Below are 13,474 nucleotides of genomic sequence, written 5' to 3' on the forward strand. Positions count from 1 at the left end.
TCCCCAATTTCATGGTATCCAATTGGTGGTTACAGTCTTGTCTCATCGCTGCAACTCCCGTACGGACTCGGGAGAGGCGAAGGTCGAGAGCCGTGCATCCTCCGAAACGCAACCCAGCCAAGCCACACTGCTTCTTGACACAATGCCCACTTAACACTGAACCCAGCCGCATCAATGTGTCGGAGGAAACAACATACACCTAGCGACCTTGTCAGCGTGCATTGCGCCTTGCTCGCCACAGGAGTCGCTAGTGCGGGATGGGACAAGGACATCCCTGCCCGGCCAAACCCTCCCCTAACCCGGGCGATGCTGGGCCAATTGTGCGCTGCCCCATGTTTCTCCCGGTCGCGGCCGGCTGCAACAGAGCCTGGACTCGAACTCAGAATCTCTAGTGGCCTTAGACCACTGCGCCACTCAGGAGGCCCCTCCATTGATCATCCTTGAGATGTTTCAACAACTTGATTGGAGTCCACCTGTGGTAAATTCAATTGATTGGACATGATTTGGAAAGGCACACACCTGTCTGTAACATCCCACAGTTGACAGTGTATTTCAGTGCAAAAACTAAGCCATGATGTCAAAGGACTTGTCCGTAGACCTCCAAGACAGGATTGTGTTGAGGCACAGATCTGGGGAAGGATGCAAAACATTTTCTGCAGCATTGACGGTCCCCAATAACACAGGGGCCTCCATCATTCTTTTTTGTACACAAAAAATATATAACTTTTTTGCTTTGTCATTTTGAGGTATTGTGTGTAGATTGATGAGGGGGAAAACCATTTATTCCATTTTAGAATAAGGCTGTAACGTAACAAAATGTGGAATATATCTAGGGATCTGAATACTTTCCAAAGGTACTGTATACACACACACACACACACACACACTTCCGTATTATCATGTTCAGTGATGATTATAATTACTGCTCACTCTCTAGTCACTGTCTCTGCAGGGTGAGCCGATGCCGCAGGATGACCTGGAAGTAGCTCAAGCGGGTCGGGAGCTGAACCAGGAAGTAAATCGTCTGATGGTGGCCATGAGGGACATGCTGGCCAACATCCAGTTTCAGGAGCCACCTAGAGAGGACAACCCTGACAGAGACGAGGGGGAGTGGGACTGAGATGAGGAGGATACAGAGAGAGGTGGAGTGCGACTTGAGGGAGAGGTACATAGAGATGGGAATGGATAGAAGAAAATAAAAGGTTGATTAAGATGAATGGAGATGGAGTACAGCAGGGTGGTAGGAGGATGAAGAGTGAGTGAGGGAATAGATTCAGTGAGGGTAGCAATAACAGATGTACTGTAACCTTAAAGAAAGAAATGGCAGGTCATCTATATGACCCAAACATCAAACCAACTCTCCCTTTCTGATATAGGCACAGTAGTATCACCTCTTCCTCCTGTCATAGTCAGTCCATCAGTCCTCTCTCCTTCCTCATGTTGTCCCATTCTCTTTCCTCAGGACAGTTGTTCTTAATGATCTAGAAGATCAGGAGGCTGCGTTCATTAACAAATAAACGTGTTCAGTTGTTCTTTAAATCTTTTTTAAAGGAACATTGCTTATCAAAAAAATGAATATTGTGTTTCATCAGAAGGATAATTATGCCCTACTGCTACAGTATATTTGAAGTGGAATCATTTCTGATTGAATAAATCCCTATGGTGTTGTCTTAGCAACCCAACGTACACGCATTGACAGTCTACTGCCATATGGGTTGATGAGAGTCAGGTTAAAGGTTAATGAGTGTCTGATAAAAGTCAGAATTATACAGTAATTCACCTTATGAGTGGAACAAATGGACTTAACTTCTTATTCCATTTTTAATATTGGCCATAACTTTTATTTTTAACTTTGACTCCCAATTAACCCTGTTCATTATTGCTAAGACAACAGCATTTTAAATTCTATCTGATTTTGAGGATTAAATTCAAACTAATCAGGATATTTTTCTGTTGTGATTCTCTATAAAGAGGTATTTTGACCTTACCTGAAATCAATTCTAGGCTGTTTCTTAACTAGGGCCCGAAGTTGGTCCCAATGAGGTCACGTTGGCAGGAAAAACTCCTGGCCCAAGTCATCTGTTAATACCAGGAAGGGATTGCATCCAACCCACTACTGTAAATACTCTGCTTAGAAATCATTTATTACACAAGCTAATGTAAAGACAATAAACTTGCTGTGCATATGGTTCAATATTGACTTGAGTAAAAATACATTATATTTCATAATTAAATCTCTTTCCAGGCCAATAGAGGGTTAATTCTGTGTCTTAGCCTCCCAAGCCGCCTGATCATGAGTGTTCGCTGCATGGTGAGTGGTAATCAGTCTAGAAATAACAAGGCTATTTGTGTCTACCATCCCAAAATATCTGTCCTTACACTTCTCTTGAAGTCTTTGATGCTGAGAAGATTAACTGGTAAGTGTTATCTGATATGCAGTCAGTCAGTTGTTGCTAATGCATCTGCCACTACTCAATCTGCTTCTCAGGTTCCCATTACAATAGAGCAGTGTTACCCAAACTTGGTCCCCGGCACCCCAAGGGGTGTATGTTGTGGTTTTTGCCCTAACACTACACAGCTGATTCAAATGATCAAAGCCTGATGATTAGTTGATTATTTGAATCAGCTGTGTAGTGCTAGGGGAAAAACTAAACGGACACTCTATGGGGTCTTGAGGACCGAGTTTGGGAAGCCCTGCAATAGAGAGTCTTACGTATGTTCTATTGGAGCTTGTTCCAATATCAGTTTACTAGGGAAATGACTGAGTCTATCCCTAGTGTCCTTTTATGACCCTGGAATGACCAGAATATTTATTAGTCATATTTTGCCAGCCTGCATTCATGAGCACTCTTTCTCTCTGTCTGGTCTCATGGGTGTCAAAAGTTGTTTTGACAGCATTGCTTTGATCTTGTTGGTGACCTTAGCTAACCTGTTTCTAACGGAATATCTGTCCACCGAAGCGTTATGATATTCAGTATTAACTTCATTCGTTGAAATGTGGTGTGTTGTATTTCTCATGAATTCAAGATGCCATGTGTCCTCTTTAGCTGGCTATGCTCCCCATTTTGGGGGGAATATTCTATATTATTTTCAACCAAATGTTCTATCTCCCAGTCGTGGAAAAAGTACTCAGTTTCATACTTGAGTTCAAGTAAAGATACCTTAATAGAAAATGACTCAGGTAAAGGTGAAAGTCACAGAGTAAAATACTACTAAAGTAAAAGTAAAAGTATTTTGTTTTAAATAAACTTAAGTATCAAAAGTAAATGGAATTGCTGATCTGGTGGACTCACTAAACACATGCTTTGTTTGTAAATTGTCAGAGGTAGTAGGGATGATCAGGGATGATCTCTTGATAAGTGTGTGAATTGGACCATTTTCCTGTCAAAATGTAACGAGTACTTTTGGGTGTCAGGGAAAGTGTATGGAGTAAAAAGTACATTATTTTCTTTAGGAATGTAGTAAAGTAAAAGTGGGATGGTCTCTTACTTTTGCCAGATAGTCTTTCAAGGACAATAACTTGGACTCTTTTAAACCCCCGGACAACACTTCACTTATCAAATTACTTAGCAGAATCAGTGACACACAACCAAAAGATGGAGGAAATAAATCATCAAAAGTAATATGGAACAGTGGTGGGAAAAGTACCCAATTGTCATACTTGAGGAAAAGTAAAGATACCTTAATAGAAAATGACTCAAGTGAAAGTCACCCAGTATAAAGCATTTCACATTCCTTATATTAAGCAAACCAGACAGGAGCATTTTCTTGTTTTATTTATTTATTTAAGGCTAGTATTTTTGGTTAAATACTTTACACCACTGCCTTCTCCATAGCAATGGTGTAAAATACTTAAGTAAAAATACTTTAAAGTACTACTTTAGTAGTTTTGTGGGGTATCTGTACTTTTAAAAGTTGTATAAAATTTTAAGTAATACTTCAGTAATACTTAAGTATTTTTTACTTAACTACTTTTTACACCCAAAAGTATTCCTTACATTTTGAATGCTTAGCAGGACAGGAAAAGGATCTAATTCACACACTTATCAAGACAACATCCCTGGTCATCCCTACTGCCTCTGATCTGGCGGACTCACTAAACACATGCTTTGTTTGTAAATAATAAACTTTTTTTAAATGGTGCTGTCTGGTTTGCTTAATATAAGCAGTGTGAAATGATTTATACTTTTACTTTTGATACTTAAGTATATTTAAAACCAAATACTTTTGACTTTTACTAAAGTAGGATTTTACTGGGGGACTTTTGCTTTTACTTTGAGTCATTCTCTATTAAGGTATCTTTACTTTTCCTCAAGTATGAGAATTGGGTACTTTTTCCACCACTGTTCCATATTACTTTTGATTATTTATTTCCTCCATCTTTTGGTTGTGTGTCGCTGATTCTTCCAAGTAATTTGATAAGTGAGATGTTTCCTGGGGATTTAAAAGAGTCCAAGTTATTGTCCTTGAAAGACCATCTGGCAAAAGGAAGAGACCATCCCATGATACTCATTTGCATAATTGCCTAGTTTTCATTCCCTTGAAATAGTCCAGAAATATGCTGTTTCCTATCAGAGGATGTATAAATGAAAGCAGAGTCAAAGGGTACACCGCCGCTCACACACACACTCAAAAACCATACTCGCTTAAAAGACACCCACATCAACAACACACATACATCCACTCTGTACTGTTTTGAATAGAACCACATCGTGTAATGCTGTGGGTGCAGTTGGTAGACTGCTGTTCAAACGAGGGCCTTGTTCCAGAGTTTACCTGGAGCTACTGCAGTGCCTGGGTCACGAGGGGTGTTCATGTGAAGTCTACCCTCTTCCCTGCTAAGACATGTCCCCACGAGCAAATGGTTGGTAGTGTTCACTGTGATATGAAGTACATTCCCAGCTCTATGTGAGCCTCGGGGTCAGAGGAGGATGGGACTATTAGAGACATATCTATAATTTGTCAAATCTCCCTCTGGGGCAAGACAAAGGTTCTTAACATTCAAAATTAACTGAAGTCCTACATCACAGTACATGGAGAAATCTAGAGAAATCTATAACGTGGGTAAATCTTTCTCTTGGATTAGAGAAACTACTGAACATTCAGAACTGTAAATAACTAAATCCAGGGAAATCGATAAATTCAGTACATCTCGATCTATTCAGTTTCTTCTTGTAACATTCTCCATATTGCTTTCTTCTATCAACTGTGGGTAGAAAAGTTTAAATGATGTATACATATTTTCCATTTCACCTACAGTTATGTAGACAGGTGTTAATTAGTATGTTTTACTAATGGTTTATTATAAGTATGGTTGGAATTGTGGGGAATGCTTTAGAAAGTTTCCAAAGTGAAATCATTTTGTCATGTAAAACTGTGTGTGTGTGTGGGGGGGGGTTACGTAGAAGATTTTACAATGGTGAGTTCCCAGACTTCTTCCATCTCCACCCCTGATTGTAAGTGTTTAGCATTTTAAAGTTAAATCTGGTACAGTTTTGCCTGCTGGGATGTACTATTACATGGTTAGTTCACGCCCATTGTAAAATAACTATATTTGGTTATGAGACGTTGTTCTAAGAAACACCCTGTGAAACAGCAGGAGCATTGATCAGCACTTGTAATAGACCTTTAACGGTGTACTGAGGTTGAACTGGGGTTAACGTACACTACCGGTCAAACGTTTTAGAACACCTACTCATTCAAGGGTTTTTCTTTATTTTTACTATTTTCTTCAAATAGCCACCTTTTGCATTGATGACAGCTTTACACACACTTGGCATTCTCTCTGTGCTGTGCTCACTTGAACAGAAAGGTGGCACGGCTGTCCTTTATGGGCAAATTTTGTCATCAAAGTCGGGCATTCTCTGGAATATTGGTGCTTTCAATACAACTGGGAACTTGGGGGGGAAAAGGTTGAATCATGATGATGTCCGTGATCTTCAGGTCGGAGCTCGAGAAAGGAGTCCGAGTTCCCCTACTCGTTGGGAACTCGTTTAAAGCGTATTTTACCCCAGTCTGAGCTAATTCTTTTCAGAGTTCACAGTTGTTTTGAACTCACTGAAGTCTGAGATTTTCCAAGTTTACAGTTTTGAGCGCGGCTGAAGTCATTCTGGATTGACAGCATGGCCAATGTTGAATGTTTATCCTTTTAAGCTTGGAAAAGAGACCCTTGAATGCAGACTTGGACAACACACACACTCCACTGAATAGCAGGCTAGTGATTGCTTTGCAATGCTTGCAGTTAACCACAAAAAAAATTATCTTCATTATTTCTCTTCCTACAACAAGGATTGAAAAGGATTTGCCAGATTGTCGACTTGATTCATGATGATGACGGCTATCTTGCTAGCTAAGATTTTTAAAGTATGATGTTGACATGATCAGTCCAATCAAAGCTACTGTAGATAAAAGAGTCAAATCACGTTATATCTGTGACCTAATGACCTTGAGCTTTCTTGGGGCTTTAATTTTCAAGTGTCCCCATGAGTGACAGAACACTGAGCCAATCACAGCGCAACTAGAGAACATTACCAACCCCTACGCTCCATATTTTCTGCTGGCTGTCCCACCACCACAGAAAGCATTGAGCTAGGCTGAAACACCTGCATTTTGGAGCTGCCTTCCTCAAGAAAGCAAACGAGATGTTTGAATGTGGCTTTGTTAAGTAAAAAACAACAAGTTTTTACATTGTTACATCATTAATGCCAAAATTACATTCAAAACACATGGGGCTAAAAGCAGGTGGGGCTCTGCCACATCACTTATCATCTGTCCTATTGGGTCCCCCCTACCCCATCCAACCCCTCTTGTCTCTCTCTTGGACAGACAGGGTGACAGTCCAGACACACATATGGGAGTTGGTTGCCTCTTTTGCAGAGTGTGTGTGATAGGCCCAGATGTTGAGTCAGTCTGGTCAGGTCTGAAGTTGTAGTCCCAGGTAGGATTGGTGCTCCTCAGCTAGAGGCTGATACAGATCTGTGTCTGGCTCTGACTGAATGGAGGATACTCCTTATCTCCCACTGACTATGGACAGTCTGGCTGCTTACAGTTGACACTGCTGCTCTCCACAGGTGAGAGAATGCTGCCTTTAGCACAAACTGCAGTTTGTGTGTGTTATATCTCCCATGTAATCGCTAGAGGAAGAGGCTGGGTATGCAAGCACTGAGAAGGATTGTTTCAAAGGCTGGAGCCATAACACTTGGCACTTTGTTCAGAACTCTATGTGGTTTCCTCCAGCAGTGAGTGTTCACTTCTCAGCTGTCACAAGTTTTAACAAATATATATTGTTTTGGACATATTTTATGAACATTGTCAACTAAATGATATATTTCATGTTATGGTTTAGGTTTGGTTTAAAGTGATGTTGCTTCATGAGTCAGAACTCTGTCCTGAATGGATCACTGTGTGTTGTTATTGGGGGGTTGGGATGAGGTTCAACACACGAACTCAATTTGTCCATGTGTAGGCAGGCTACTGTAGCCTACGTGTTCCCTGGAGGCCAGCTTCATGCGTCGTCATTAACCTGAGGCTCCGCTTGTAGTGTGGCGAAGGGTTTCTGAAGTTGGAAAACGCTTTCTTGGTGGCTCAACCACACGGTATAAAAACATTTAATCAAATAGTGATGTAAGGAAGAAGAAAACAAACTTCCGATTCAATGCAGCGGAGAAAAGAGCCCGACCTTCTGTTATAATTGGCTCCGTACACAGGACAGGTAGTCCCCCACACACATACACACACAAAACCTGTCAAAATGCCTAATGGCTCTGCTGCAACTAGGTCACTACAAAAACCCTCGTGCGTAATGAACCAACCCATTCAATCGGGTTTGTCTATCCAAATCCCCTCCCATTTGTTTTGGGTAATAGCGCGCGTTACCGTTGATGTGGCAGAGAACAAACATCTTGTTTGCGAGCCTTTACAACATTTATTCTTAAAACTTTATTGTAATTACACATGTATTTCGCAATTATATCAATTATATGCATATGCAATTGCGCACGGTGCATAAAGTTCCCATCCAAATACAGATAAAGGCCAGGGGAATGAGCGCAGCGTGTCATTTTTAAATTAACTGATTATTGTTGCCATTAAGAATCCCTTTCCTAATATTGAGTTGCACCCCCTTTTGCCATCAGATCAGCCTCAATTCATAGGGGCGTGGCCTTTTAAAGGTGTCGAAAGGGTTCCACGGGGATACTGGCCCATGTTGACTTCAATGCTTATTTCCACAGTTGTGTCAAGTTAGCTGGGTGTCCTTTGGGTGGTGGACCATTCTTGATACACACGGGAAACTGTTGAGCGTGAAAAACCCAGCAGCGTTGCAGTTCTAGACAGACTCAACCCGGTGCGCCTGGCACCTTCTTGCCCATTCACCCTCTGAATGACACACATACACAATCCATGTCTCTATTGTCTCAAGGCTTAACAATCCTTCATTAACCTGTCTTCTCCCCTTCATCTACATTGATTGAAGGGGATTTAACAGGTGACATCAATAAGGGATCATAGTTTTCACCTGGTAAGTCTATGTCATGGAAAGAGCACGTGTTCCTAATGTTTTGTACACGCAGTGTATACCATGACCACCACATCCTAGATAAGATAAAGGCTAAAGGCCTAAGACACAGGGCTGAGGCAGATGCATGTGTAGTAATAGCCCTTCCATAGTGTCTGGAGTGTCCCATGGGTGTTCCTAATGTTTTTTACAGTGTATTTGATGCAAGTGAAGTATGCTTTGTCTAAATCAATTGACCACATCCACATCAGTTGTGCACAGTGCGCGGTAAATTATATTTTAGTGCTGGGGGACATGTTCTCAATTACGTCTTTGAATTACTTAATTATGCTCAGGAGATTAGTAAGTACATCCATACTACACACTCTCCATCCATTTTACTCCCTAATCTTGTTAAATATTTCCATGCGGGATCACGCGTTCATTAGAGTTTGTGTCGGTCTGAGAATCATGCGGTTGGCTTTCTCTATGAGAAAGGAGGAGTTAGAGAGGCGGTGGACCCTTTTAAGAACACACTGTCACTTTGTGCGCCTGAGAGCTCAGTTGGATAGGCCTCAGTTCACACATTAGGATTGCTTGGAGCCTACTTGGACGTCCAAATGGTAGAGGATTTTCTCTCATGCGATCCAGCACCAAGTAGCTGTATTCAGACTCAGACTAGGATTCTCATCACTTGGAAGTACCATATATGGGCTATGTGCAAAATACAGTTGGATAAACCTTTGAATCTAAACAGTTACTTGGGAAAGAGACAATTTCACATGGATGATTCTCCACTGTGAGCATCTGGGCTCTTCACTCTGTGTTAAAGTTCGTTCTGGAGACCTCCGTTTGTGGGAAAATATCACTCCAATTTCAGGGTTGCGGCATAAACGTGACCTAAACTACTTTCACCTCACACATTCTGTGCTCTTTTTTTTCCTGCGGTCACAGTCCAGTTGAATAGGATATGATGTCTATAGAATAACTTGTTAATTCTGTTACACTATAGAGACCACAAAGAAAATATTTCAAGGTATTTTATTTTCACCTCATTCAGCAGCCTATTACAGCAGAGAGTAGCAGACATGGCGGACAACACGTCTCAACATAACTTCATCATGCACCACCACATGGAGCTGAGCACCCTCACCGTGTACAGTGAGAACAGCACCGACAACACCGGCGCCAGGGAGCAGAACTCCACGACCTGCTCGCTCCGCATTCCACAGGAGCTGTTCCTGACGCTGGGCCTCATTAGTCTGGTGGAGAACATTTTAGTGGTGCTGGCCATCATCAAGAACCGCAATCTGCACTCGCCCATGTACTACTTCATATGCTGCCTGGCCGTCTCCGACATGCTGGTCAGCGTCGCCAACGTGGTGGAGACCATAGTCATGTTGCTCACCGAACACGGGCTGCTAGTTGTCACACCTGAAATGCTGCGGCACCTGGACAACGTCATCGACATCATGAACTGCAGCTCGGTGGTGTCGTCGCTGTCCTTCCTGTGCACCATCGCCGCCGATCGATACATCACCATATTTTACGCGCTGCGTTACCACAGCATTATGACCACGCAGCGCGCCGTGACCATCATCGCGATGGTGTGGCTGACCAGCATCACCGCCAGCATACTTTTTATTGTCTACCACTCGCACACCGCCGTCATTGTATGCCTCGTCACCTTCTTCTGCATCACTCTCGTCTTCACCGCTGTGCTCTACATGCACATGTTCATCCTGGCGCACGTGCACTCGCGGCGCATCATGGCCATCTACAAGTCTCGCCGCCAGGGCACGAGCATGAAGGGCGCCATCACGCTCACTATCCTGCTAGGGGTCTTCATCCTCTGCTGGGGACCCTTCTTCCTCCACCTTATTCTCATCCTCACCTGCCCCACGACCCCATTCTGCACCTGCTTTTTCAGCTACTTCAACCTCTTTCTCATCCTCATCATCTGTAACTCGCTCATCGACCCTCTCATCTACGCCTATAGGAGCCAGGAGCTGCGCAAGACACTCAAGGAGCTGCTCTTCTGCTCCTGCGTCACCTTTCGATGCGATTCCATACTTGAGTGTCTATTTCCATGGAAGTTCACGTGACTGCAGGATTTGTTCAGGAATAAAAGATTATTTGATATTTGCGGCACTATTAGGCGTATGCCTGCGGTTGTTGTTGAATTAACTGAAATACATGGTTAATGAGACCTCAGGTTGGATTGCGCACAACGGCACAGCCACGAATGGGACCTTTTACCAACCCCTGGCCTCTTCCATGTTGCAGGCCAAGCCATACATATGTGCTATTCTTGCGTGTCGAATAAATACTTGAATCATAATCTGAAGCTAATTATACACAGCAAATGTGTGATCAGAATTGTAACACCCATAGTGTTAAATGTATCACTTTCTTGGAAATCATATGTTACCATCTCAAATAGCCTAGTGTTAAACTAACACTTTTAAATGTGTTGATAAATCAACAACCCTGGCACAATGGGTGTTGCGAATTCCCACTTAAATTAACACTTTATAAGAGCTGATGCTGTTTTACTTTCTCAGTGTTAGCGAATTAACACCTGTGGTGTTACAGTAACTCATTTTGGAGTGTTATTTTAACACTTTAGGGTGTAAAGACTGCACATTTATTTCCCAGTGTTACTATTTTTTCTGTGTATTTGTTAGTGACAGAGAAATGATTGTTGCATTCGATGGCTTTTAGTTTTCTAGCCTTCACCTAGTGAGTGACTAAGTGAATATTTGATCATAAAAATGTAATTATTTATGTTAATACATATACATTCCTTTTTTTAAATTATGTTGAACCAACATGGACTAAACATTGATTTGAAGTCTGTGCCCAGTACAGGCCACATTAGCAAGTCACATTATTCTGTCTTTCAAAGTGTTGTATAATTCCTATTGGAATCTAGTCAGTTTGCATATCCAACACCCACAACTGCAGTTAGAATGACTGCCAAGGTAGGAAAGATTGATAAATGAGACTTCCTTAACCATCTAAACTGGAACAATCATCTCAATAACGGGTGAAATAAGGCCAACTACTTACAGATTGGATTAGTTAGATGTTTTATTTATTTATCTTTGTTTAGTATAAGATCAATGAATCAATCAAGGTGCATGCAGAAACATAGGTCTAGATATTAAAACAAACTATTCTAAAAAGCAACCTGCAACAAATCATGCTGGGAAATACGATAATGAGGACCCTCCCATGTCTTCAATCTGAGAGAGTTAACAGAAATTAACTCAACACAGCCGAGTAACAACAACACCACACAGTGTTGATTCCACTGTGATTCAAGTATCTTCATTTATTCACTGCAGGTGTTTTTTTTATTTCAATCCCACTGGTGTTATCCCCACCAGAATCAACACTCAGATATAACACTCACAACACTTTTTACCTCAACACTGAGATTTTAACACCCTCAAATTTGCTGTGTAGTTATCATCTCCATACAACAGCAACTGACACAACTTTTTCAAAGATGCCAATGTCTGTAAAAGCTGCGGGTCCAGTTTTCTCAGGCACCAAGAAACTTAGGTTTAACAGTACATTACTGTAAACTTTATAGTAATGCTCTACATTAATGTACTGTTAAACCAAAGTTGCTTTGGAATCTACGGTAACATACTGTAAAATGTGTTAAAGTAATTTACAGGTAACTGGCTGCCAGTAAGTTAGCATAAAAACAACATGATTATTTTACAGTGTACTATGTAGGACAAATAGTAATGTGTGCTTTAATCATATAGCCAACACTGGAAATATACTTTAAATAAGATATAGCAAAGTGTTCTATTTAAAATAGGAAAGAATTTCCCGGGAATGTTGTTGGGAAAAGGATGTTGTTTGAAAGAGGCTATTATTGAAGGAAAATCCATGGGCCTAATGATATACACTAGCCCTGATGCTTTGTATGGAGTCAAATAAAGATGCACAAAAATTAGTCATGAAGTTGTTTTGTACAAGAGAACAATTCTGTCAAGTTTTGATTAAATAAAATGAGTGCATTGTGAAGTCCAATAATAGCCTAATTGGTCTATATAGAGAGTTGTATTTTTATTTATTCACTCATTATTTGTAAACATCCCATTTCCAAGTATGTACAAAGAAGTTTCACGGTATGATTTAGGCCTTTGACGAAAATTGCCTATAAATTGAAATAAATCTTTGGGATTTGGTGTAAAAAAAGTTTTACTGTAATCTTAAAACAGATCAGACATTTTAAGATTATCCTCACCATTTTAATGCAAATAATAATGTATGCATAGACAGAAACAAAATGTTTATTTCAATGTTTATTTCACAAGTAGCACATGTAATGTAGGCTAGGCAAGTTTTTTAATTGTGTTATGGATGTACTGAATACTTTGAATGTTTCAACATATTTATAAAATGTTCAAAAGCCTCGAGGGTATCAATATTCATCTCTTTAAACAATCCATGCTATTTTATGGCTATGTGTCAAAACCAAGGCTCAAACTTATCTCATTGTAAATGTGTACATTTGATTACTTTTTACCTTATTTCAACATATGGTCTTGCTATGGTCAAATTGTACTGATATGTACTGAACAAAAATATAAACACAACATGCAACAATTTCTAAGATTTTACTGAGTTACAGTTTGTATAAGGAAATCAGTCATTTGAAGTAAATTCATTAGGCCCTAATCTATGAATTTCACATGACTTGGCAGTGGTGCAGCCATAGGTGGGCTTTGGAGAGCATAGGCCCACCCACTTGCCAGCCAGGCCCACCCACTGGGGAGCCAGGCCCAGCCAATAAGGGGTGCAGCCATAGTTGAGCCTTGTAGAGCATAGGCCCAACCACTTGTCAGCCAGGCCTACCCACCACCCAGGCCGGATGTGGAGGGGCTGGCGTGGTTACACGGGGTCTGCAGTTGTGAGGCCGGTTGGACATACTGCCAAATTCTCTAAAGTAACGTT

At 41.1% G+C, this 13,474-nt stretch overlaps 2 protein-coding genes across 2 annotated transcripts in view; both read left to right on the plus strand.

Annotated features, from left to right (window-relative positions):
- LOC112249246 (transcription factor 25) overlaps positions 1 to 2,194 on the plus strand; it is a 30,413-nt gene extending 28,219 nt beyond the window's left edge. Inside the window, exon 18 of the mRNA XM_024419040.2 lies at positions 953 to 2,194. Coding sequence (XP_024274808.2) covers positions 953 to 1,120 — 168 coding nt within the window. The 3' untranslated portion in view covers positions 1,121 to 2,194. The remainder of the gene's footprint in view (positions 1 to 952) is intronic.
- Positions 2,195 to 8,964: 6,770 nt separating this feature from the next.
- On the plus strand, positions 8,965 to 13,474 carry LOC121846383 (melanocyte-stimulating hormone receptor-like). The gene has a single exon (XM_042321100.1). It carries the CDS (start codon positions 9,583 to 9,585, stop codon positions 10,597 to 10,599), a length of 1,017 nt encoding a protein of 338 aa, XP_042177034.1. The 5' UTR covers positions 8,965 to 9,582; the 3' UTR covers positions 10,600 to 13,474.

Source organism: Oncorhynchus tshawytscha, linkage group LG04, assembly GCF_018296145.1.
Source record: "Oncorhynchus tshawytscha isolate Ot180627B linkage group LG04, Otsh_v2.0, whole genome shotgun sequence".
In the NCBI taxonomy this organism is placed as follows: domain Eukaryota; kingdom Metazoa; phylum Chordata; class Actinopteri; order Salmoniformes; family Salmonidae; genus Oncorhynchus; species Oncorhynchus tshawytscha.